A 26,741-nucleotide genomic window follows, 5' to 3' on the forward strand; every position below is an offset into this window, starting at 1 on the left:
TAGTAGCATCAACACATATACATTATGGTGTGTAAAGGGGATAGTTGGGGAGAAATTGCTGTATAACACTGGAAGCCCAGTCGGGTGCTCTGTGATGACCTAGAGGATGGGGTGGAGGTGAGGTAGGGAGGCTTAAGAAGGAGGGTGTATATGTATCATTATGGCTAATTCCCATTGTTGCATGACAGAATCCAACACACATTGTGAAAATTAAAATAACAAAAAATAAATAAATAAATTATCTTAGCAAATCCTATAGTTAAAAAAAAAAAGTAATTTTGCTTGCTGCTGCTACTGCTGCTAAGTCACTTCAGTCGTGTCCGACTCTGTGCAACCCCAAAGTTGGCAGCCCACCAGGCTCCCCCGTCCCTGGGATTCTCCAGGCAAGAACACTGGAGTGGGTTGCCATTTCCTTCTCCAATGCATCAAAGTGAAAAGTTAAAGTGAAGTTGCTCAGTCGTGTCTGACTCTTCGTGACCCCATGGACTGCAGCCTACCAGGCTCCTCTGTCCATGGGATTTTCCAGGCAAGGGTACTGGAGTGGGGTGCCATATGTCCTAACTTACCACTGAGTTCTTTCTTAGTATGGATCACCTTTAGTAATCCAACAAATAGAAAATATTTCTGAAAAAACTCTTCTGTTTCAGTTCCTTTCTCTCTTCCCCACTTTCTTCCTATCCCTCCACCCTTGCTAAGTAGAAAGGTTTAAGCATTTCAAGTAACTGGAGACCTTTAGCTGAAAAATAGAGATGGAAAGTTAAGACTTGAGTTAAATAAGGAATCATAAAAGGAGATAGAACTGTCTTCTGAACCATGGTTTGGGTACTGTTTAAGCTAGAGATCTTTTAGTTGGTTAACTAATATTATTCAGTTATTTCTATGAACTGTGGAGCATGTTATTTTCACAAATAATACCTAATGCACTAGAGCATTGGAAATTTTCTTTAAAGCAAATACTTTACCATTTGCTTCCATTATAATTTGAGAGTTATTTTCTAGTGGAAAAAAAGCGTGGCTCCCACACAGTGAAAATCATCTTCAGGAGTCCTATCATTCTGTTTTCAAAATATGTGAATGCTCGGTTAAATGTATTCCTTGATATATTATACAATAAAATGATAAAATGTGCTTAACAGTTACTATTAGGATTGAATATGTATGAAGATGGAACACTTACATAGTAAACACTCAGTAATTATTAGCATAAGAAAAACTTTCTAGACAAAATACCCTAACTTTTATAGTTATCAGAATTCACAGTCATGAAAATATTTGGTTAGTATTATTAAAGGTAATCCCATTTTTCTTTGTAATTTGTTTAGATTGAATGGGACTTAAATGTTTAGCTATGCACTAGGAATATCTTAGCTTTTCTATTTAAAAGAATACTGCAGAGTAGCATGAAACAAGTTTGATGTACTTTAATTCTAACATTTGAGTACATATGATCTGCTGTGACTATTCCTTTCTTTTCCTCCCCTGCCACCTCTCTCTTCTCTCTTTCTTACCCTCCCTCCCTCCACACACACGTTGTTTTATATAAATACCGTAACTCTTTCTTGTTATTATGTCCTAATTTTTGAAATACATCAAAACCTGCGTTTTCACAAAAGTCAGGTGGCCAGATGTTTAATCAATGCTCGTCTCGGTCAAAGTGTAATATCACCAGGGATGAACTTCTGGGATACAAGAATAAATATAAAATTCTAAGAAATAATTTTTTTAAATTAGCAATCAGATATTAAATGTTTGACATCATAATGCTAGGACTGATTATTACTCTAACATGTCAGCTGTTAGTTTTCTCCTGATAATTACTGCATATTTTTAAATGTTCTGAATAGATAAGCACTATCTACGAGCAGTCATTTCAACAGACTTAAGTCTCTAGACTCAAAACTATAAGAAATTTTCATCTTAAAGAAATTTATAAAGCTGTTTGGAAATTTGATTATTGAGAAGAAACTATGTTTTTGAGTCCTCACTTTTCTTGCTATAGCATGTTTTTATGGATATTTTGCTAGATTTTGGAACTTGTGAAATTTTGAAATGGCAAAATTGACATTCTGCTTTTAATTCTCCTCATCATGATGTGAAGAATTCCCCAAAAAGGCTTTTTCTTGAAAGGCTGTCTCTAGATAGCCTACATCACTAATTAGAAATTGTCAGTTCTTAAAAGTTCTGCTTAGTGATACACTAGTATACTGAATGGCCTCTACAAAGGTTAGAATTATGATTTAGCCCAATTTCTGCTAAACTGCTTCATATATTTTATATATGTTTGCTCAGAAAGAATATTTTCTTCCTAAATTTACCTAGTTAAAGCAATCTTGATGTTCATATTTACTATAAATCTGTTCCCTGTTTAATAATTTGAAAGCTCTTAAGTTTGTATCTAAATTTGGCTTTCTCAATCATCACTAAATATTTTACATTTTCTTCTTGCCGCATAGTGTACATTTATATACTTAAGTTGTCCAGTAAAATTTCATCATTTAAAGCAATTAGATTTCTACTGTGTTGTCTTAGAAAGGCTTTCAGCATTTATTTAAAGATGAATATTCACATATTAATGTTTAAATGACATACATTATTTATATTGATATAGAAATAATAGTGGTCATTCAGTTCAGTTGCTCAGTCGTGTCTGACTCTCTGTGATCCTATGGACTGCAGCACGCCAGGCTTCCCTGTCCATCACCAGTTCCCGAAGCTTGCTCAAACTTATGTCCATCAAGTTGGTGATGCCACCCCGCCATCTCATCCTCTAAATGCAGAGATACTAGAAATGTCACTGAAGCAGTCATTTGCTTATTTGGCCTTCTAAAAGGTCAGGCCAAAGCTGAAGCTGTTTTTGGCTGAATACTGAGGCTAAGCCAGACTTTTGTTGTTGTTGAGTCACTAAGTCGTGTCTGACTCTTTTGTGACCCTATGGCCTATAGCCCACCAGGCTCCTCTGTCCATGGGAATTTCCCAGAATACTGGTGTGGGTTGACATATCCTTCTCTAGAGGAATCTTCCTAACCCAAGGATCGAACTGCTGTCTCCTGCATTTGCAGGCGGATTCTTTACCATTTAGCCACCAGGGAGGCCAAACTTCAGTGAATCCCTACTAGATGCTTAAGAACTTCCCTGGTGGCTCAGACAGTAAAACGTCTGCCTACAGTGCAGGCAGGAGACCTGGGTTCAGTCCCTGGGTTGGGAAACCCTTCTCCTGGAGAAGGAAATGGCAACCCACTCCAGTATTCTTGCCTGGAAAATCCCATGGACAGAGGAATCTGGTAGGCTATATACTCCATGGGATCGCAAAGAGTGGGACACGACTGAGTGATTTCACTTCATTAGATGTTTGGGAAAACTTAGTTGTAGGCAGTTTATGTGCAACTTTAATTCAAGTAATAAGTGGCAGAAGTGGAGTCTGATAGTCTAAAATTTTGTTCTGCTTTTGTAAATTGTGATTGACTTAAAAAAACAGTTGGTCTTACCATTGTGCCACACACATACAGGTCTCCCCATTCTGTCCCTCCTCTTCTCTTCTTTTTTCAAGAAGAATTAGGGTAGAGAAGAGATTCAGAAGAGAATACCATTTTCTTTTCACCAAAATTACTACTGTTACAAAGACTGATTAAGGTTATAACTTGGGAGAAAAGAGAGAGTCTTTGAAGAATTGTTTTCTTTTTATTGAGACTGCAATGAATAAGTCCTCAGGGAAATCTTAGAGCTCAGGGAAACAAAATTTTCCTAGATTACCCTGTGTTGATTTAAACTGCCTTAATTCATTCATGTTTGAACATGTTTATGATAGATGATGGTAATTAGAAAATGGCCTATCAGAAATAAATTAGAATTTAATATATAAAATTTAAGTTTAAAGGTGAGATTCTAAGGGGGCAAGAGGTCCAAAATTAGAGAAGCTTCCTTACTCTTAATATTTGGCATAATTTAATAGATTATCTTGAAATTCAACAAAAATCTGTTATAGCTAGTATTTAAATTTTATTGCCAGTAACAAGAGATGCCCTGAAAACTCCCCTAAATTTCTAGGCTAAAATGTTTGATATTTACAAAAGCCTCTTATGCATAGATGACTTGTTTTCTTTTAAAGAGAACCACAAACTCTACACTTTTTAATTGAAAGGTCTATGTAGATAATTGATTGTACTTATGTGTAGTTGTAAGAAATAATACAGAGATATTCTGTGTATCCTTTGAACAGTTTTCCTCAGTGTATAATTTTACAAAGCTATAAAGCAACATCATGACCAGAATATCAATATTGATACACTCTTCTTGTTTAGATTTCCTTAGTTTTACTTGTATTCATTTTTGTGTATGTATTTGGTTATATATCATTATATCACCTGTAGGTTTGTGTATCCACCACCATAGTCAAAGTATTGAACAATTCCATCACAAAAGGATCGCTCATATTGAAAGATCTTGCTTTTTAAATACATCCACCTTGCTTTTGCCCACTCCTTGCCCCCACCCCATTTCTAACTTCTGGCCACCACAGATCTGTTTTCCATTTCTAAAATTTTGTCATTTCAAAAATGTTACATAAATGGAATCATAAGTATATAAGTTTTTGAGATTGACTCTTTTGACTCAACATAATACCCCAGAGATTGATCCAAGTTGTTAAGTGTATCAACACTTTTGTTTTTGAGTACTATCCCATTATATATATGTATCATAGATTGTTGAACCATCATCTGTTGAAGACATCTGGGCTGTTTCCAGTTTGGAGCTATACAGTTTGGAGTTTACAGAGCTGTTGTAAACATTTGTGTATAGGCTTTTGTATAAATGTAACTTTTCACTTCTCTGGGATAAATATCTAAAGAGTGCCCAGAATTTAAGTCAGAAATTCTTAAAGTGCCAAAAATTGTAACTCAGAGATATTAGTCACAAATCTGCTGTTCTCAGTCTTTTATCTGCAGCAAAAAATAAATAAATAAATAAAAATACACATTTCCTGATTGAGAATTGAGAAAGGAATTGGTACCAAAGACTATTTCTGCCATGCATCTTAAAAACAAAAATATGAGAATTTATGCGTAAATACAAGATAACGCACAAAGTGTATGAATTGGCCTCATAAGTATATAAAGAAGAAAAAACCCTAATACCAGGGAAACTACTGTTGAGATTTTTGATGTATTTTTAGTCTTTTCTATGTGCAAACAATGCTAATTTAATAGAATTTTTATAAAATTAGGAATAGGCTATATATACAGTTTGGTGTCTTAGTTAAAAGTTGAAAATTAAACTTGAGCAATATTTTTTAGCCTTTCTATGTCTTTTGTGAACTGTTTATTTTTCCCCATTTTTATATTGATGGGAAGATAGGTTTCATGAGTTTATGACTGTTAGCTCATGCATAAATATAAAACTTTTTCAATAGCATTTGAATTGGATAATTTTTTTACTTAATGAACATCTCTTATTTTGCATTACATTTTGAATCATTTTTCTTATTCTTAACAGGTATGCTGTGATAGCATTTGGATGTGCTAGCTGTCCAAAATTAACTTGTGGGCGAGAAGGCTGTGGAACAGAGTTTTGCTACCACTGTAAGCAGATTTGGCACCCCAATCAGACCTGTGATGCTGCTCGACAGGAGAGGGCTCAGAGTTTACGTCTGAGAACTATACGTTCTTCATCCATTAGTTACAGTCAAGAGTCTGGAGCAGCAGGTATTTACAGCTAACTTCTAGTAAAATATTTGGCACATACAGAACATCTGTTATTTTAATTCAAAAATGCAATAAATATTCAGTCCCTGGTCTCTTTTGAATTGTGTTTTACGTGTTAGCATTTCTGTCCCAGAAGCACTCGTTTTTTTCTGTAGAAGAAAGTGGTATTGAGTTGGAAAGATTTTATTGTCCAAAAATAGAAAGGAAAAAAGAAGTGTCACAGATGATTTATATGACTGATAGCTGAAGATGGTCCGAAACTGCTGTTTAAAATAAAGGTGTTTTATGCAAAGCTGAGCAATTATTTTAAATACTAATATTCCTTAGAGATTATTTCTTTTTGTACTAATATCACACAGTTACAGATTTTAAATAGTATTTTTTGGATCCTTTTCATTTACATGTATTACAAAATACAATGTTTATTTCTCGATATTAACAATTCCAGGATCAGGGATTCAAAATCATACCTTGGTGGGGAGTACACTAAGAAACTTTGTCTTTGGCTAGAAATTTAAAGTTGCCTGGAAATCTATACATGAGCAAACATACATCATAAATCTCAAAAATTAGAAAAAGTCTGACCATCATACATTCATAGAATTTTCACTTTTTATTGGAACTTCAGTCATTTTTAGAAAAATATTTACTGTTTTCATTGATTATTAAAGGAAAAAACTTGGAAAATACAGAAGTTTATTAACAAAATAATTTATATTCCTACCAGCAGCATATTTTAAAAGAGTCATGTACTTTATGCTACTAGAAAAAGAAGTGTTGCTCAATATTTAAAGTTGAATTTAAAATTAAATAAACTTTAAATTCAACACTTGATATTTTATATAATGGACATAGATTTTCTTGCTTGTTCACTGATTCACTTGTTTTATTTCCTTTCTTGAAGATTTTAGGGTAGAACTCCAAAGGTATTATTAATAATAATTTGTAGGTGGTGTTTCAGAAGCAGTTCCGGGAAGAGCCAAATATACCTAAACTGTCCTCTGTAGAATCAGCTAAAGCTATCCTGGCATGCCTTACTGTTGTAGCCTTTAGCTACTTACGTGTGTGCTCAGTTGCTCAGTCATGTCTGATCTTTGCGACCGCATAGCCAGGCTCCTCTTTCCATGGAATTTCCCAGGCAAGAAATTCCCACTGGAGTTTCTAGTTTGCCTAGAGCTGCCTTTGGTTCTCATTTCTTTTTTTATTATTTTACTATTCTTTGTTCTCATTGTTCTCCTGCTGTTTGAAAAATGTTTACAACTTGAAAATTTAATGTAAAAGTGTTCCTTTTCTTGAAAGGCAGAAAAAAAGTGCTTTATATACTGAAAATAGCAGGCTAAAGCTATCAGTTAACAAACTATACACATAAAGATTTTTTGGCAATGCTATAGTTGATTATCTACTAGAAATTGTTATTTTTAGACGTTTTATATACTAAACTTGTCTGTTTTCCTAATAGCTGATGATATAAAACCATGTCCACGATGTGCTGCTTATATAATAAAGATGAATGATGGGAGCTGTAATCACATGACATGTGCTGTCTGTGGTTGTGAGTTTTGTTGGTTGTGTATGAAAGAAATCTCAGATTTACATTATCTAAGGTAAGCTTATAGAAGGGGCTACTTATATTTAAATATAATTTTATATTATAAGACAAAAGGACTTTTTTTTTTGAAAAAGCATTATCCTTAGTATTACTTAAAGAGATCTATTTTATTCTAGCTATTTAAATTCAACAGGAAGCCAATTATTATGCCAGTCATTTGAGATTAATAGCTAGTCAAAAATAGGAAACGGGAATTTATTATTTTTCTTTTTTTTGTTTGGCTTTGTGTTTTGTTTTGTTTTGGCCATGCCACACAGCCTGTGGAATCTAGTTCCCCGACCAGGAATTGAACCTGGGTCAGTGAACTCACCAAGTCCTAACCATTGGACCTCCAGGAAATTCCTGGCTTTGTTTCTGTTAAACTAGAAAGTTAGCATTTAATATCTAATTAGCTAGGTCACAAATATTTCCATTTGATTTTCTCATATATAAATTTCCTCATTTAGGTCACAGAGTGAGTTTATGATATGTTCAGATAATTTTGTGTCTTAAAACAGGGATAAAACAAACATATTTTGCATTAATTTACTCTTCAAAGACAAACCTAAGGTTTTAAGGCCAACGGAAGACAAGGAATGAATGTTTAACCTGAATCCCAGCTATTAGTATCCTTTTAATATAATTTATGGTGGTTCTTACCTTGATTTTTTAGCTTTTAATAAACCCAGAATTCAAAGGAAGGGGAAAAACCCCTCATTGCTAAATTTGAGAATTTTTATAGTCATTGCTGAATGTACTGTAGTCAGTTGTTACTGTGATGTTTTGCAGCAGTTACTTTACATTGTAATTTTTTCCTTTAGTCCATCAGGATGTACTTTTTGGGGGAAGAAACCCTGGAGCCGAAAGAAGAAAATATTGTGGCAGCTGGGCACACTTGTTGGTGCTCCGGTAGGAATTGCCTTAATAGCTGGCATTGCTATCCCTGCCATGATCATTGGCATTCCTGTGTATGTGGGCCGGAAGGTAAAATGTTTGACTCCTTGTTAATTCATTATCTCAGTTTTAATCTTTAGATTTAAGATTAATGGTTTTGCTTTGTGTTTGTTTTGCTTTTTGTTTGTTTTGAAAGACAGGTCATTTTTAGCATCTTAAATATCAAATAATTACTATTTTTTCATAAGATAATACATTTTCAGTGTTTGACAAGCTTGTATGTCTGCATGAAAGTAGACTTACTTGAAAATTATCTGAATCTGAACACTTCAGCACATTTGCATTATAAACTTTACATATAAAATTTTAAAGTCTACACATCTGACATTTTTCTCATCCGTGTGTCCTTGTACACTCAGGTCTATGAAGTTAATAGATAAATAATCTATGCCTTCAAGGCAAAAGAATAATCAGTTCCCGAGTTATTTCCAACTTCAAAGTTTTTTTTCTTATTGCTATTAGTAAATACGCAGTTCTGTAGATTACAGTAATTTTGTGAAAGTCTGAATGCCCAGTATTTGCCAGTGTCCTGAGTGATGAATTATACTTCATTAGCTAAGCAAATGATTTTTTATTGAAAGGTTAAAAGGATAATGTATGAAGTGGTTAAGAAGTCTTCTGCTCCCTAAATTAGTAGAATCTCAGAATTGAGAACTAACTTAAGAAATTATCTAATCCCAACCCTGCACCAAGCAGAACAAAGTACAGGAATTTTTAAAAAGGGAACTAACATTTGTTGAGTTTTAACTGTGTGGTAGATGTTTTATATACTTTGACTCATTTTGACCTCAATTTATGTTAGAATATTGAAGTTTTGAAAAATTTATGTAATTTATCTTAAGTTACACAGGAAGAAGCAGACCTAGGATTTAAACCCAAATGCCCAAATTCTTTATGTAAGATCCCTGATAAATTTCAAGCTAGCCATTTGGGCACCTCAGTAGTGGGGAAAACACCAACAGCCCATCATGCTGTCAGGGAGCGGTACTGAAAATTCTTACGTTGAGTCAGAATCCATTTTCCTTTAAATTGTTTCATTTGATTCTAGTTCTGACTTTTGGAACAAAACTCAAGACAAGGCTGATCCTCTTTCATAGAACAACCAGATTTTTTTTTTTTTTTTTAATGTTCAACGTTTATAGTCAGAAATAATAGTACATGTTATTTTTTAATTAGCTTGAAACTGAGGCCAAACAGAGATATTTATGGACCAAATGTTTATTTCAGAAGGTTTTAAGTAACTAAACTTAATTGTTAAAGTCCCAAACATAATAACAGATTTTAATTTTTTTATAGAGTTGTCCAAAGCAAGGTTTTGGTAAAAACAAAACTATTCAGATACTTTGAAGTAGAAGGGGAAGAGAGACTGTTGTACTGTACATACCTACAAATAATTTATAGAGGAGAGATTATTTACCTCATTGTTCAGTCTCAGGTGCAGTAACAAGTCTCCTTTTTTCAAACGTGTCCTTAAATGGTTGCAAGTTGATGCATTAGTTTTCCATTGAAATCATGTTCTCTGTGGTGTTTAGGGATACAAACCAGCCCAGGAAAACCTATAAAATTGATAAAGTACTTAAAAGTGAGCTTTTTTTTTTTTTTTTACAATAACAAATAGAAAATGTGACACAAAATAGTAAAACAGAAAAAATTGAGCCAGAAGTTAGTAGGATGATATGATCACTGTAATTGAACATTAGTGCTTGAGGATGCAGAATTTTCTGGAAGACTCAGCTGCCTGCTTTTGCAAATCTGTTCATCAGTTTTTAGCTTTGGCTTTTTTCTGCTTCAGTGGTAAGTTTTCTAGGGATGGGAGTGGCAAGGAATACTGGAGAATAATGAAAGGTGCCTTGGGAAACTGCCATCTCTGCCTGTATGGACTGTTCGGGAAGTGTAGAGGCCCATTCCTTGAAACATACAATCCGTTCTGGAAAACAGGATTCTGACTAGAATATAGAAGTGTTCCTTGTTCATGCCTGCTTTGCCTGTCTCCCCACCCCAGCCTTCTCACTGTTTAAAACATCCCACAAGATTCATTGTACTTTACAGCCTTCAAAATAACCACATGATAATGATAGATTATGTTGTTTTGCTTCATCTGTAAAACTGTTTTTAAGTCAGGTATTTTACTTTAGAGACTGCCTGTACACTTTTGAGGCTATTTTGAATCTGTCTTGAAACAGGGGGGAATGTACTTTATTAGTTTTAGCCCTTGGAAATCACAAGAACAAAGATACTGAGCTATTTTCTGAAGTTCCTATATCTCACAAGCAGCTTTCATGGTGATATTAAGTTCTGTTTATTAGTAATACCTATACTCTGTAGAGATGCCAAATAGATCGGACTGCTGTCCTCTGGCAGGATTATTTGTTCTTTTTGTCTCTGTGAACTCCGGGAGTTGGTGATGGACAGGAAGGCCTGGCGTGCTGCGATTCATGGGGTCACAAAGAGTCGGACGCGACTGATCTGATCTGATCTGATCTGACCTCTTATTTTGAGCTATAAATAAGAGTCCAGGATCTCAAGTCATTTGATAATATTTTTCTTCATAAAAAGGAATCTGAGAAAAAATTCATTCTTTTTAGTGATATTTACTTATTAGTACTGCTTTTTAAGTCATGTTTTTTTTTTCTTTTTTCCAAAGACTGTGTAAACCTCTTGCAGGAACCAGTTTTTACTTAGGGATGCTTATTTAGAAGGCTGTGGAATGATACATTTGTTAGAAGTAATCCTATTGGTCAAATATCCAGCTCCTAACTATGTTGAAAATAATGTTCTTAATGTTGTCTTTGTTCAAAACATGATTTATCCTGTTCCTGAATAAGATTATAAGGACTACTTTTACTCAAGACTGTTTAAAAATAAACACAAAGTAAAACCTATTAAATCACTGTCTTATGTAAACAAATTATTAATAAAGCAAATGATAAGAATATTATTTAAGAACAATAATATATTTACCTTGAATTTGGACACTTAACTATGAAGTTATAAGATAAATCACTTTACACTTCCAGCAAATGTAGGTCTATTTCATTTAAATTAAATACGTAACATGGTTTTTCTTTAATCCATCATCCCCATTTTTATTTTTAATTCAAGATTCACAATCGATATGAAGGCAAGGATGTTTCAAAGCACAAACGGAATTTGGCCATAGCAGGTGGTGTAACATTGTCCGTAATCGTGTCTCCCGTTGTAGCTGCAGTAACTGTAGGTAAGAAATACTTAAAAATAGTTATTACCTCACATTTTATTTAAAATTTTGTGGAAGAAATTTGAAAACCAGGGCATCTTATTGTTAAAGATAAGAGAGTTACTTTTATTTAGGGACAGTAAGCTGAACCTATAGAAAGCCTCTCATTTAGTAACCAAATTGGTTACAAGTAATATAAACTTAAGAGGCTAGCCGTAGGGATAGTTGGTAAATTACTAATGGTTCCCCACCAAGAGAAAGTTTAGAGCCCTGGCACATGAAAGATTATATATATATAACCTCATATGTGTCACCTGATGGGCTAGAAGCTTTGAATCTGCTTGCATCCTTTAATAGTTGGGTGAATCTGCTTTGGTCAAAAGTTATAGAACCCTAACACTTTTCTCCTGTACACTTTCTCTTGAGAAAACTTTCTAAAATGTGTGTTTCTGTGATTTATTTTTTGGTTTGTAATGACCAATTTAATTCCTCTTTAGGTATTGGTGTTCCTATTATGTTAGCTTATGTCTATGGTGTTGTTCCAATTTCTCTCTGTCGAAGTGGAGGTTGTGGAGTCTCAGCAGGCAATGGAAAAGGAGTCAGAATTGAGTTTGATGATGAAAATGATATAAATGTTGGTGGAACAAATACAGCTGTAGGTAAGTCCTTTCAGCAAAGGAAGAAAATGTACTTACTAGTGGTAATAGTGTAAGTGGGAGGCTGTAGGTAACATGCTTTGCTCTCTTACTAGTCCTAATAGTATTCACCCAGAAGCATATCACAGAAGAGCTGCTGAGGAGAGATTCACAGATGAAAGAGGGTGGAATGGTTCTGGGTACCTGTAACCTCCAACAGAAATCTAGTATCTTAGAAAGTCTAGACTTTGAATCTTTAATTTTGTGTAAAGCATTACAAATCAGTAATAAAAGGATAGAAGAGAACTGCAGTTCATAAAAGAATAAATGCAGATACCCAATGAGTAGAAAATACCTTCAACCTAATGTTATTCAAAGAAACAGGCATTATTTTTTAAAAAATGGATCATATAAAGGCCATCGTAGACTACCAGGAGTATAAGTTACACTTTTTAAAGTGTGGAAGTTTTTCTTAAAGAAATTCCAACAGTTCTTATTAAAGAAGTTGTTTCATGGAAGTACAAGCATACCTTGGAGGTGTTACACGTTCTGATCCAGACCACTGCAATAAAGCAAACATCACAGTAAAGCAAGACATGAATTTTGGGGTTTCCCACTGCATATAGAAGTTATGTTTATACTATACTATAGTCTATTAAATGTGCAATAGCATTATGTCTAAAAATAAGTGTATATATCTTAATTTAAATATACTTTATTGCTAAAAAATTTCAGTCATCATGGGAGCCTTCAGCAAGTCATACTTTTTGCCCGTTTAGGGTCCTGCCTTGATGTTGCTGGTTGCTGACTAATCAGGGTGGTGGTTGCTGGAGATTGGGGTAGCTGAGGCAATTTCTTAAAATAAGATAACAATAAACTTTGTAGCGATTGCCTCTTCCTCTTCCCTTCCCAAATGATTTCACATGCAGTGCAGTTTGATAGCATTTTACCCACAGAAAAACTTCTTTCGGAATTGGAATCAGTCCTCTCAAATCCTGCCACTGCTTCATCAGCTAAGTTTATGTAATAATTTACATCCTTTATTGTCATTTCAGCAATTTTCATAGCACCTTCACCATGAGTAGATTCCATCTCAGGAAACCACTTTCTTTGCTTATCCATAGGAAGCAACTACTCATTCATGAAAGTTTTATCATAAGATTGCAGCAATTCAGACATCTTCAGGCCCATAGTTCTCTTGCAGTTTCCGCCACATCTGCAGTTACTTTCTCCACTGAAGTCTGACCCCTAAGGGTTGGAATCAACTTTTTTGTTATTTCTTTACAACTCCACTTAATGTTGATACTTTGATCACTTGCCACGGATTGTGAAAGTTCTTAATGGCATCTAGAATGGTGAATCCTTTCCAGAAGGTTTTCAATTTACTTTATTCAGATTCATCAGAGTAATCGTTGTTTCTGATGAATGGCATCTATAGCCTTAGAGAATGTATTTCTTAAATCATAAAGTGTTAAAAGTTGAAATGAACCCTTATGAGCTGCAGAATGGATGTTGAGTTGGCAGGCATGAAAACATTAATCTTATCATACATCTCCATCAGAGCTTTGGGTCACCAGATGCATTGCCAGTGAGCTAGTAATATTTTGAAAGGAATCCTTTTTTTTCTGAGCAGTAGGACTCAATAGTGGGCTTAAAATATTCATTAAATTATACTGTAAATAGATGTGCTGTCATTTAGGCTTTATTGTTTCATTTATAAAGCACAAGCAGAGTAGATTTAGCCTAATTCCTAAGGGCCCTAGGATTTTTGGAATGGTAGATGAGCACTGACTAGCTTCAGCTTCAAGTCACCAGCTGCATTAGCCCCTAATAAGAGAGTCAACCTGTTCTGTGAAGCTTTGAAGCCAGGCATTGACTTCTCTCTAGCTATGAGAGTCCTAGATCGCATTTTCTTGCAATAGGAGGTGTTTCCTCTGTATTAAAAATCTATTATTTAGTATAGCCACCTTCCTTAAGTATCTTAGCTAAATCTTCTGGATAACTTGTTGCAGCTTCTACATCAGAACTTTTGCTTCACCTTGCACTTTTATGTTACAGAGACAGCTTCTTTCCTTAAACCTCATGAACCAACACTGCTAGCTTCAAACTTTTCTTCTGCAGCTTCCTCACCTCGCTCAGTCTTTGTAGAATTAGAGGCTGGGCCTTGCTCTGGATTAGACTTTGGCTTAAGGGAATGTGGTGGCTGGTTTGATCTTCTATCCGAACTACTACAACTTCCTCCATGTCGGCGATAAGGCTGTTTTGCTTTCTTATCATTCATGTGTTCACTGGAGTAGGACTTTTAATTTCCTTCAAGACTGTTTCCTTTGTGTTCAAAGCTTAGCTAAATGGCACAAGAGGCCTAGCCTTTCAGCCTGCTCTGACGTTCAAAGAACGTTCCTCACTAAGTTTAATCACTTCTAGCTTTTGATTTAAAGTAAAAGATGTGCAGTTCTTTTCACTTAAAAACTTAGGGGCCATTGTAAGGTTTTTAATTGACCTAATTTCAATATTGTTGTGTCTTAGGGAATAGGGAGGCCAAGGAGAAGGGAGAGAGAAGGGGGAACAGCCCATCGTCAGTGGAGCTATCAGAACACACACACATTTATCAGTTGTTAGTATATATGTGTCATGTATGGGCACAGTTCATGGCACTCCAGAATAATGACAGTAGTAACATCAGAGATTATTGATCACTGATCACCATAACAAATACAATAATAATGAAAAAGTTTGAAATGTGACAAGAGACACCAGGTGAGCAAATGATGTTGGGAAATGGCACTGATCGACTTGCTCACAGCAGAGCTGCCACAAACCTTTTAGTTTTTGACTTCCCTGGTGGCTCAGACGGTGAAGCGTCTGCCTGCAATGTGGGAGACCAGGGTTCAGTGCCTCGGTTGGGAAGATCCCCTGGAGAAGGCAACGGCACCCCACTCCAGTATGCTTGCCTGGAGAATCCCATGGACGGAGGAACCTGGTAGGCTACAGTCCATGGGGTCGCAAAGAGTCTGACACAACTGAGCAACTTCACTTTCTTTATTTTCCTTGTAAGTATATCTATATATATCTTTGAGGTGCAGTAAGCTGAGGTTTATCTGTAATCTGCATGTGTGTGAAGATAATGTTCTATTTCCTACCTCCCATTTTCTCTTGGACTCACTCCAATTAGATTTTGGTCCCTACCAGTCCAAAATTTCCTCTCTACCACTCCACCAAAGCAGAGTCACCAGGCACCTCCATGAAGCAAATATAGTGGCCCCTTCTTGATTTCCATCTTACTATGACAGTATACTTGACATGGTAGAGCATGCCCTCCTTAAAACATTTTCTCTACTTGTCTTCTCTTCTCTTGTGGCCACTTCTCAGTCTTTTTTGCTGATTCATTTTCCTCTGCTAACCTCTGAATTTTGGAGTTTCCCAGGGCTCATTCTCAGATTTATCTATACTCACTCCCTAGGTAATCTCTATTAAATAATATATATAGACAGATGACTCTTAAATTTATATCTAGGCTAGAACTGTCTTCTGAACTTCAGTTTGTACATGTAACTCTTCTCTTTAATCTGCACTTGAATGTCTTAACAAGAATTGCAAGCTTGACTTCTCTATAACCAAACTCTTCACTCTAAAACTTGTTGGCCTCTCAGTCATCCTTACCTTATTAAGTAGTCTCTTTATTCTTGCTATTGCTGTGCTAAAACCTTTACTTAAGATTACTCTCCCCTTTTCATCAGCAGATTCTGCTGGTTCCTCCAGTGTTTAGCCATAATTCAACCATTTCTCACCATCTCTGTTCCACTAGTACAAACTACTCTCTTCTTGCCTGTGTTATAGTAGTAGCATCTTATGTGATCCATTAGTTAGATCTAACTTATGTTCAGAATTCTCTCAGTGCTTCTGACTGTACCAGGGGTGAGGGAATGGAATCCACAGCCCCTACCATGGCCCCTAAGTCCAGCTGTGGTCTTTCCTGAGCTACATCTTTGAACTCTTCCCTTGTCACTCTATTTTATACCTCCTGTCCTTGATCCTGAGATGCCAAACATACTTCTACCGCTAGGCTTTTAAACTTGAAGTTTCCTCTGCCTGGATTACCCTTCCCCCAGATAATTTCATGGCTCACTCCTTCACTTCCTTTTCAGAGAGGGCTTCTCTCATTACACTATATAAAACAGCAAACAGGCATGCAGGCTCACACACAGAGATGCATGCACTCCTCATCACTCTCTCTGCCTTTTACTGACTCCTCTTTATTCTGATTTATTTTTTCTCATAGCATTTGTCACCATATAATTGTATTTATTGCTCTCCCCAATTGGAGCATAAGTCTTTTGAGGGCAAGATGTTTGTCTCTGATTCACTGTCTCCCAGCACTTAGAAACAGAGTTGGGTTATATAATAGGAGCTCAAATATTAGAGCAAATAAGTAAATTCTCCAGTATAAAGCATGTGAAAAAGTACTGAAAGATTGGAATATAATGGTATCAGACCTTATAATAACTTACAGACAATCGGAACTATGGAATATATTCAGAAGTCAACTTTTGACCCATTCTTACTGACCTCAAGACACCCTTACTGAAAACCATCACATAGTTTTCCTCCAAAGTCAGCTAAATTTTTCAACAATTATGTTCTTTATAGAAATCGTAAATCTTCTAGATTTTCTTCTAAATTGCAGGTGTACTTCATTTTATTGCACTTTGTAGCTCATTACGTATTTTTACAAATTGAAGAAAGTTTGTGGCAATCCTGACTTGTCAGATGATGGTTAGCAATTTTTAGCCATAAAGAATTTTTTAAATCAATGGTATACACAATTTTTAGACATAATGCTATTGCACAGTTGACTGTAGTATAGTATAAACATAACTTGTATATGCTCTAGGAAGACCAAAACTTCATGATTCACTTTATTGTGATATTTGCTTTATTACCATGGTCTGCAACCAAACCCACAGTTCCTCCAAGATATGCCTGTAGTGACCATTTGGCAAATCTAATACAGTTATGTTAAGTTTAAAAAAAAAAACAAAAAAACTGAGGCCCAGTCCTTAATCCAGCTTCGCTGTGAGGTGTTTCCCTTTACTATTATCCCATAGTTATATGTCCCTGACTCCAGACATCTTTTCTATTCCTGTGTATGTTTTACACTTTATATGAAAATGGATCCTATCTGAAAATCACGACAGACTCTTAAGGAGAGGGAAATTAATAATCACACTAATTTCTTTGAAATACTTGCATTTAGACACAACTTCAGTAGCAGAAGCAAGACACAACCCCAGCATAGGGGAGGGAAGTGTTGGTGGTTTGACTGGCAGTTTGAGTGCAAGCGGGAGCCACATGGATCGAATAGGAGCCATCCGGGACAACCTGAGTGAGACGGCCAGCACCATGGCGCTCGCCGGAGCCAGTATCACAGGGAGTCTGTCAGGAAGTGCCATGGTAAACTGTTTCAACAGGTAAGAAAACTGCATTGTTTTGCTTTAACTGTAAACTAATTAGATGAGAATTTTGAACACAAAGCACGATGATTACATATAAACCTACTGTGTCAGGGTTGAAAACAATAAGGTTTCAAGTAAGTTTTAAGGTTTCAGAAAATGAAATTTAGTGGTAAACGGTGAATGAGGAGATCTGATGAGGTAAAAACCAAATCTTAGGGATAACATTATGCCATTTTTTTGTTCACTACGCTTGTCAGATATTATGAGTCAGGGCTGGAGCTTCTCTGGTGAACACTGTAAAGGCAGTGATTAAGCCTGTACTTACATCTCTCGGGAGGCAGCCACAGCTGGATGTTGGGAAATGAGACACTGGCTGAAGCCTGAGGAGACAGGTGGTGTCAGGATGTCGGGAGTGCATGGGCTGAGGCCAAGAGTCTGCCTGGGCCCTTTTCTGTATTAATGGTTATTTAATTCTCACAAAGTCTTTTACCAAAAGCTATGTAGATAATAGGTAGGATAAGTTAAGCATTTTTATCTTCTCTTGTTTCCTCTTTAATTCACTTTTATTAGCTTTAGGGGTTTTTTAAATGTAGGGGGAAATACATGAATTAAAAGATAAATCAGTTATAGTTATTTTTAGGTAGTGTGGTTTTAAACACAAACTCTTAAGTTACAGTGGTATATATTATTATTTTTTTAAGAGTCAGGTGTTAAATTTAGAACCATTTTTAATATACAGATGCCCAGAATTTTTTGATTCATTGATCTTAGAATGGTTTTTAATGTATTCAGATTTGGTGTTTTGCTGGTAGGCTGCAGTCCATGGGGTCGCTAGGAGTCGGACACAATTGAGCGACTTCACTTTCACTTTTCACTGTCATGCATTGGAGAAGGACATGGCAACCCACTCCAGTGTTCTTGCCTGGAGAATCCCAGGCCCGGGCGAGCCTGGCGGGCTGCCGTCTGGGGTCGCACAGAGTCGGACATGACTGAAGTGACTTAGCAGCAGCAGCAGCAGCAGCAGCAGCAGGGGAAGCAGAGTGCCACACCCTAAGTGAGAATGATGGAGCATGTTTAAGCACCCATTCTAAAATCCTTTCTATTCTATTTGTGTTACTCTGTAACTACCTTACCTGGCAGACAGCTAATTTTCCCATTTTATTCAGATGACTGGTACTATTCAGTATACTGCAGTAGAATTTGAATAATCAAATAAAAGGAAGCTGAAATGTTTATAGTTGTCTCTAAATTAGCTTCTTGTTACTCAGTTACTTGAAGATAAGCATTCTCATAGTAGTACTGATACTATGTATAATTTTTGTCTTTTTCTGATACCCCTCTCTTTAAGGTTGGAAGTACAAGCAGATGTACAGAAAGAACGGTACAGCCTAAGTGGAGAGTCCGGCACAGTCAGCTTGGGGACAGTTAGTGATAATGCCAGCACCAAGGCAATGGCAGGATCCATTCTGAATTCCTATATCCCACTGGACAAGTAAGGAAAAAGTTGTTGTAAAGTCAAAAGCATTTTTGATTAATTTGTATCCCTATCATTAAGCAGAATTATGGTAAATAATTGTTATCTCTTCTGTTAGGTTCTCTGAAAAATGTAAGTAGTGAGAGATGTCCAAAACAGGCAGATCCATAGAGACAGAAAGGAGATTAGTGGTTGCTCGGGGTTGAGGGGCGGGGAGAATGGGAACTGGCTGCTAATGGTACAGGGCTCCTTTGGCGGACAATGAAAATGTTCTTGAGTTCGGTCATGGTGATGACTGGACAACTGTGAATATACTACAAACCACTGAATTGTGTACTTTAAACAGGTGGATTTATGATATGCAAATTCTCTCTCAATACAACTGTTCTGGAAAAAAAATGGAGAAGGTAGCGTAGTACCTGGAACAGTGTAAGAAGTGAGCGTGGTTGCTTTTGGTTTTTTCTTTTTTCCTCTATCTGAAGCATTGTTATAAAGACAGTTCTCTTATTTCAAGCAGCTTTTTTCCATTAGTAGAATGTATCCTGCATTAATTTGTTCTGATGCTTTTATACAGTCTTTAACATTTCACCCAGAAACTCTCCCCCTTTGATACATTTGTATTTAATAAAAAATAAAAAAAGAGGAAGTCGGAAATTTATATTTGTTTCACTTCTGTTCCAGAGAGGGCAACAGTATGGAGGTTCAAGTAGATATTGAATCAAAGCCATCCAAGTTCAGGCACAACAGTGGAAGCAGCAGTGTGGACGATGGCAGTGCCACCCGAAGCCATCCTGGGGGTTCGTCCGGGGGCTTGCCTGAAGGTAAATCCAGCGCCACCAAGTGGTCCAAAGAAGCAACAGCAGGAAAGAAATCAAAAAGTGGTAAACTGAGGAAAAAGAGTAACATGAAGATAAACGAGACCCGAGAGGACATGGATGCACAGTTGTTAGAACAACAAAGCACGAACTCAAGTGAATTTGAGGCTCCATCCCTCAGTGACAGTATGCCATCCGTAGCAGATTCCCACTCTAGTCACTTTTCTGAGTTTAGTTGTTCTGACCTAGAAAGCATGAAAACTTCTTGTAGTCATGGTTCCACTGATTATCACGCCCGCTTTGCTACTGTTAACGTTCTTCCTGAGGTAGAAAATGACCGACTGGAAAACTCCCCCCATCAGTGTAGCATTTCTGTGCTTACCCAAACTGCTTCATGTTCAGAAGTTCCACAGTTGAATCATATTGCAGAAGAACATGGTAACAGTGGAATAAAACCCAGTGTTGATTTATATTATGGCAGTGCACTAAAAGAAACAAATAACAACCACTCACATCAGACAATGGAATTAAAAGTTGCAATTCAGACTGATATATAGACCTATAAATGCTGCAAAATAATTACCACTTGAAAAACCTTGTTTGGAGCTGGTTGAACTACAGATGGCTGTTTTTTAAGTTTCAAGTTGCCAGCAAAGGCCGGGTTACATAATCATAATACAGATACGTTTTCTATGTTCAGCAAAGCATTGTGTTTCATGTGGATCTTAATTACCAAACTATGAAATGAAAGCTTTAAAAGTGCATTATCGTAAGGACAATAATTCTTAAGAGAATTATGTTTTGTGTGTTTGCCACAAATCAGTGCTTGAAGCACATACTTGTGTATTTAGATAGAAATTTGGCTTAATTTATAATCAATATAAAGTACTAATGCAGTTCTACAGCATTCTTACGAAGAGAACTTGAGGCTTAGGGATAAGTGGTTAGTGACATTTTATTGAAACCACTAAGGGATACTATTTAAAGAACCTTGCAGGTTATTCTCAGTATATGATATTCTTTGTAACATTTCTGTTCATAACTGGGCATAAATTTCATTTCTTCTTCACATGCAATGTGGATATATACAGCTTAATGCAGCCCATTTGCTACCATGTGGATACTTAGACACCTTGAGCAAGATTGTGGCAGTTTTGCACAACTTTGAAATAGAAATACCTGGTACTCTATTTAGCTTGTATATTGTTGCCATCTTAGAAGACAAGTGTAAAAGTAGGTAATTAAGTATACTGACAGCACCAAATAAGATATACAAAGCTGCAAAATAAAATTCCATTAGTTTATAAGTATTACAAAAAGTCACCTTTCCCAAAGGGGAACTTTGCACCCCGTTGATCCTTGGTGCCTTGGGAATAGACTGGATTTTAAGGGCCTACATGTTTTGAGAGTTTTGCTGTATTGTTTTCCATAATGTCCTCCTTAGTCACCTTGGATTATGTAGAAAAATACAGGATAGAGAAACATCAGTATAATTACAGTAACAATGCTGAAAAAGTATTAGCCTACCAAAGACACACTCAGGCTTTAGTGAACAACTTTACATAATAACCTCAGTTTTTAGCACATATCTTCTCCAATCATGAAATCAAAGCATGGCGCAGAGTTTGTACCAAGTACTAAGGAGGGGTCCATGTATGGCTGGCTTTATTTTCCTTTGCTTTTGTTTATGGAACATGTTCAACTGACATAAACAAAAGTCGGCCAAAATATTGCCTATACTGTTAACTTCCAGTATAATTCACTTAAATAAAACAGGCTCACCTCAGTGATTAGCAGTTAAAATATTCCATCTTACATGTTTCTATTAAGTATTACCATTATGGTGCTACTAAGCGTTTTCTTTTGATAAAAGGAAAAATGCCATGGGCTGCAGTCTTCTTTCATCACTTTTCTCACCAGGCCCATTAATATGCTTATAACACTAGTGCCAGTTATTTTATTTGATCATGCTTATTATGGTATTTGTATATTTGTCTGCATTCCAATTTTGTTCAGTAGTGTGTAAACTGCATACATGAAATAAATGTAAATACTAATGTATCGCTGCTGTATGGTTTGTGCGCAGGCGTTTTTATAAGAACAGAAACATTCATTTGCTGTGTGGTAAATTCATAAATATTGCAAGCCACTGAGAGGATTCAACATTCTAGTCTCAGCCCAGAGGGAGGCATCTGCTGAAGTTCTCAACAAACACTGTTTGAAAGTATCCTTTCTTCATGTCAAAGACCCGCCTTCCTTCAGAAAGAAGCTGCTTTCTTCACTACAGAATTTAATTTTTTTTTTTTAAGTAGATTGGTTGGAAAGTAAATAGGTCTGTTACTAAATTATGAAGAGAGAAGCATTATAAATCCTCATCTGAAAAGTGAAAAGATCTTAACTTGTAAGAGATCCTACTCTGGCAACATTAGGTTATGAAATTACAGTCAGTTAAATTCAAGCTAATAATTGTAGCAAAACACTTTGTATTACAACCTCTATAATATACATAGATGGTTTTTGTTTTCCTGTTACATAGTTAATACGTCATGAAAGTAACATGTATGAATACGTTGACTGCCTTCTTGACATTTCATAAAAAACTAAAGATTAAATGGAAAGCTAAAGGATCTCAGGAGGGATACGGCAACAGCGGTGCCGCGTCAGGAGGCCTGTGTGTGCCGCTCGCCCCGTCCCCTCCTGGTTGTACCCAACCAGTACCACCTCAGTTTCACTTTAAAAATGGTCTAAACCTTTCAGTTGACTTCAGAAGTTCCTTCAAACTTGGGTTAATTAAGGACCAAATCAGATTCCTGTGGAGCTCAACCTTGGGCTACCATAGCATGAGAGAATACTCCAGAATTAAGACAGGCCTTAACTCATCACCTCCAGTATTCTTGCCTGGAGAATTCCATGGATAGAGGACCCTGGTGGGCTACAGTCAATGGGGTCATAAAGAGTGGGACACGACTGAGTGACTAATACTTTCAGTTTTTCACTTAATTCATTAGACTCTTTTAAAGACCCTTTATACTTCACTTTCTTTAAAGTCTGTGGGGAAGATCACATCGTAGTGAGAGAATACCCTGATTATGATCATAAACCCTACTGGTCATTGTCTGTGCTACCAGTTTACCTGAATTCTCTTACATGTACAAATTAGCTTTTTATATTAAATTTACACAATTCATTCTTTTGCTAGAAATGAGGTTAATTTGTAAATATGAAAGATTTTCCATAGCATATTCTCTAGTTAAATATAAATTTTGGAAAGGTTCGTCATGGTGATGGAGAAGATAGACTCCGAGCTCACCTCCTCCCACAGGTACCCCACAATTACAATTGTTTACAGAGTAACTATCTATGGCAACCACCCAAAGACTAGCAGAAAAGAGTCTCGACAGCTAAAGATACAAAGAAGGAGCCACAACAAGATGCATAGGAGGGGGAGAGACTGGTATAGTCCAGACTCACACCCCCAAGTCCTTGACCCCAAGTGGGAAGAATATCACACATGCAGAGGTCTCCCCAAGGAGCGAGGGGGGCCTGAGCCCATGGTGGGCTCCTAGTCTGGGAGTTCTGCACTGGAAAGATGAGCGCCCAGGACATCTGGTCAGGGATTTAAAAACAGTCTAAAAAACTGAGCTTACCTTTCTGAAAAACTGGGCTTACCTTTGAGAGCTGGGGGGGTGGGGTGGGACGGGGTGCTCCTACAGGGCACATGCAAAATCTCAGCATGCTCCAAGTCCCAGAGCAGAGGGAGAAATTCTAAAGGAGCCCGGTCAAACCCACTCGCTTTTGCACAGTGAACGAAATCATCTGCCATGTGAAAAGGCAGCCTACTGAATGTCAAATACCAAATCAGATTTCTTACCAATATAAAAAAAATCCCATTTAAAAGATTGGCAGAGGACCTGAATGAACATTTTTCCAGAAAACACATACCGATGGCCAAAAAGAAAAGATGCTTAATGTCACTAATAATTAAGGAAATGCAAATTAAAAACAGACGGAGATACCACCTCACACCTATCAGAATGGTTGTTATCAGAAAACAAGTATTGGCAAGGATGTGGATAAAAGGGAACCTTCCTGTACTGTTGGTAAGGATATAAATTGGTAGAACCGCAATGGAAAACAATGGAGGCCCCTCAAAAAATTGGAAATGTAATTACCAGATGATCCAGCAATTCCACTTCTGGGTATTTTTCTGAAGAAACGAAAAACCCTTTTCAGATGTATGCACCCCTGTGTTCATAGCAGCAGCATTTACAATAGCCAAGATGTGGAAGCAACCTAAGTGTCCATTAGTAGGAAAATGGATAGAGAAGAGGTGATATGTGGACATGTGTCCGTGCATATTTTGGTATAGATACCTATATATATGTGTGTGTGTGTGTGTGTGTGTATGGAATATTAGCCATAAAAATGAAATTGTGCCATTTGCAACAACTTGATATACAGAGTATTATGCTAAGTGAAATAAGTCAAAGACAAGTACGATCTCATTTGTATGTGAAAACTAAGAAAACAGACCATCGATACAGAGAACAAATGGGTGGTTGCCAGATTTGGAGGAAGAAGGGTGCTTTGGGCAAAACCGGTGATGAGGATTAAGAGAGACAAACTTCCAGTTGTAAAATAAATAAACCCCAGAGATGTAATATACATCATAAAGAATATGGTCAATACTATTAGAATAACTATGGAGAGAGGTCGTTACTAGGTTCATCATAGTGATGACTTTGTAGTGTATGTAAATGTCAAATCACTGTACAATACACCTGAAACAATACTGTATGTAGATTATATTTCAATTAGAAAATTTTTAAAAAACTTAGATTACCAAAGGATAAGATATATGTTGAAAACCATCAGAACTATTAATTCATACATAACATGAGCAAAATACCTAAACTACTACTATCATTTTGCCAATTTTAGAGCCAGTTAAGATGATCAGAGTTACGTTTTATATGGCTCTTTTAATGGACTTGTTTCATTTATTTCCCTTAATTAAGTATAAAGCCATTATTTACATATTGGTTGTTTCTGGAAGCCCAAAATAGTATTCTAAATCTGGGGAGAGTTATAGTACTTCAGTAGCCATCATTTAGCAGATAAATAGTGAAGGGGAGTTTGCAGTTTATACATTTAGTTCAAATTGAGTCACGACATTTCCTATGCCAGTCAGAATGTTTGTGACTTCAATTTATTTATTCATTCAACGAAGAAAGTAACTCTGGAGATACAGCATTATACCAAATAACCATATTCTCTGATTTCAGCAAGCTTACAGTCAGGAGAGTGGCATAAATAATAAACATATACACATACATTAAAATATTGTCAGATAATGGATGTTATGAAAATACGAAGTTGGGGAAAAGTGACTGGAAGTATTGGGCATGCCATTTTATACAGGGCAAATTGGAAAGAAGTGGTCTTCGGTGACACTGGTGCAAAGATTTTTTTAAAAATGAGGGACAGACTATGAAGACAGACCTATTGGATGAGCATTCTAGAAAGAAATCTTTCCCCGCCGTGAGTTAATGGACAATTTAGACATCAGTGTTGGAATCTGTTTGATATCTGGAAATACGTTAGCCACCTTGTTTTCCTTGGAGAGTGCCTTGACTGTTTTTAGCACTTTGCTAAGCCACTTCAGTCGTGTCCGACTCTGTGTGACCCTATAGATGGCAGCCCACCAGGCTCCCCCATCCCTGGGATTCTCCAGGCAAGAACACTGGAGTGGGCTGCCATTTCCTTCTCCAATGCATGAAAGTGAAAAGTGAAAGTGAAGTCTCTCAGTCGTGTCCGACTCTTAGCGACTGCAGCCTAACGGGCTCCTCCGTCCATGGGATTTTCCAAGCAAGAGTACTGGAGTGGGGTGCCATTGCCTTCTCTGTTTTAGCACTTTACATTTCCATAAACATTTCAGAATAAGCATGTTGCATTCTACTAGTTTTGTTTGGGATTGCACTGAATCTATAATTATCCCTCTAGAGATCTTTCACATCTTTTCTTAAATCTTATCCCCAGGTACTTAATTTTTTTAGATACCATATTCTGTTTGTTTCAGTTCAGTTCAGTCACAGTCATGTCCAACACTTTGCAACCCCATAGACTGCAGCACACCAGGCTTCCCTGTCCATCACCAACTCCCAGAGCCTACTCAAACTCATGTCCATCACATCGGTGATGCCATCCAACCATCTCAGCCTCTCTTGTCCCTTTCTCCTCCCGCCTTCAATCTTTCCCAGCATCAGGGTCTTTTCCAATGAGTCAGTTCTCCTCATCAGGTGGCCAAAGTATTGGAGTTTCAGCTTCAGCATCAGTCCTTCCAGTGAATATCCAGGACTGATTTCCTTTAGGATTGACTGGTTGGATCTCCTTGCAGTCTGTTAGTGTATAGAACCACAACTAATTTTTATGTAATGGTTTTGCTTCTTTTATCTCTAGAGTCTTTATCTGTGAATTTTTTTTTTATTTGAAAAACACTTTTACAGTGCTTTAAAGTGTCAAACAGTTTCTATGTACTTCTAAAATATTCTTCCTTACTCTTTGGAACAACCCTGTGAAGGAGATGTTAATTATCCCCATTTTACAGAAGAGGAAACTGAGATACAGGGTTATTAAATGCTTTGCGCAGAATTACATAGCTTGTAAGTGGCAGAACAAGGATTCAGATCTTTCTCTTTGATCATCACATCATATATTTCTCTTTCTGGCCATCTCAAAGGGAACCTCTTCAATATTTCAATCATTATGATATTTATGTTTCAGTAACATTTGTAAATATATAGATATATATATTATAGATATATAAATATCTATAATATCTATTACAGATACCTATTATAGATATTATAGATATCATTGATCAAATTTATTAAATTCTTCCTTAACTCTTAGTTGCCAAGAGTTTTT

The 26,741-nt window shown here is 36.5% G+C and overlaps 1 protein-coding gene across 1 annotated transcript in view; it reads left to right on the plus strand.

The window, feature by feature from the left end:
• The window catches only part of RNF19A (ring finger protein 19A, RBR E3 ubiquitin protein ligase), a 55,638-nt gene extending 33,752 nt beyond the window's left edge, over nucleotides 1-21,886 (plus strand). Inside the window, exons 3-10 of the mRNA XM_055546522.1 lie at nucleotides 5,491-5,699; nucleotides 7,159-7,303; nucleotides 8,109-8,271; nucleotides 11,344-11,458; nucleotides 11,935-12,096; nucleotides 17,327-17,540; nucleotides 18,874-19,017; nucleotides 19,681-21,886. Of these exons, the coding sequence (XP_055402497.1) occupies nucleotides 5,491-5,699; nucleotides 7,159-7,303; nucleotides 8,109-8,271; nucleotides 11,344-11,458; nucleotides 11,935-12,096; nucleotides 17,327-17,540; nucleotides 18,874-19,017; nucleotides 19,681-20,371 (1,843 nt within the window). The 3' untranslated portion in view covers nucleotides 20,372-21,886. The remainder of the gene's footprint in view (nucleotides 1-5,490; nucleotides 5,700-7,158; nucleotides 7,304-8,108; nucleotides 8,272-11,343; nucleotides 11,459-11,934; nucleotides 12,097-17,326; nucleotides 17,541-18,873; nucleotides 19,018-19,680) is intronic.
• Nucleotides 21,887-26,741: the final 4,855 nt, after the last annotated feature.

The sequence above is a fragment of the Bubalus kerabau genome, chromosome 14 (genome assembly GCF_029407905.1).
Source record: "Bubalus kerabau isolate K-KA32 ecotype Philippines breed swamp buffalo chromosome 14, PCC_UOA_SB_1v2, whole genome shotgun sequence".
In the NCBI taxonomy this organism is placed as follows: domain Eukaryota; kingdom Metazoa; phylum Chordata; class Mammalia; order Artiodactyla; family Bovidae; genus Bubalus; species Bubalus kerabau.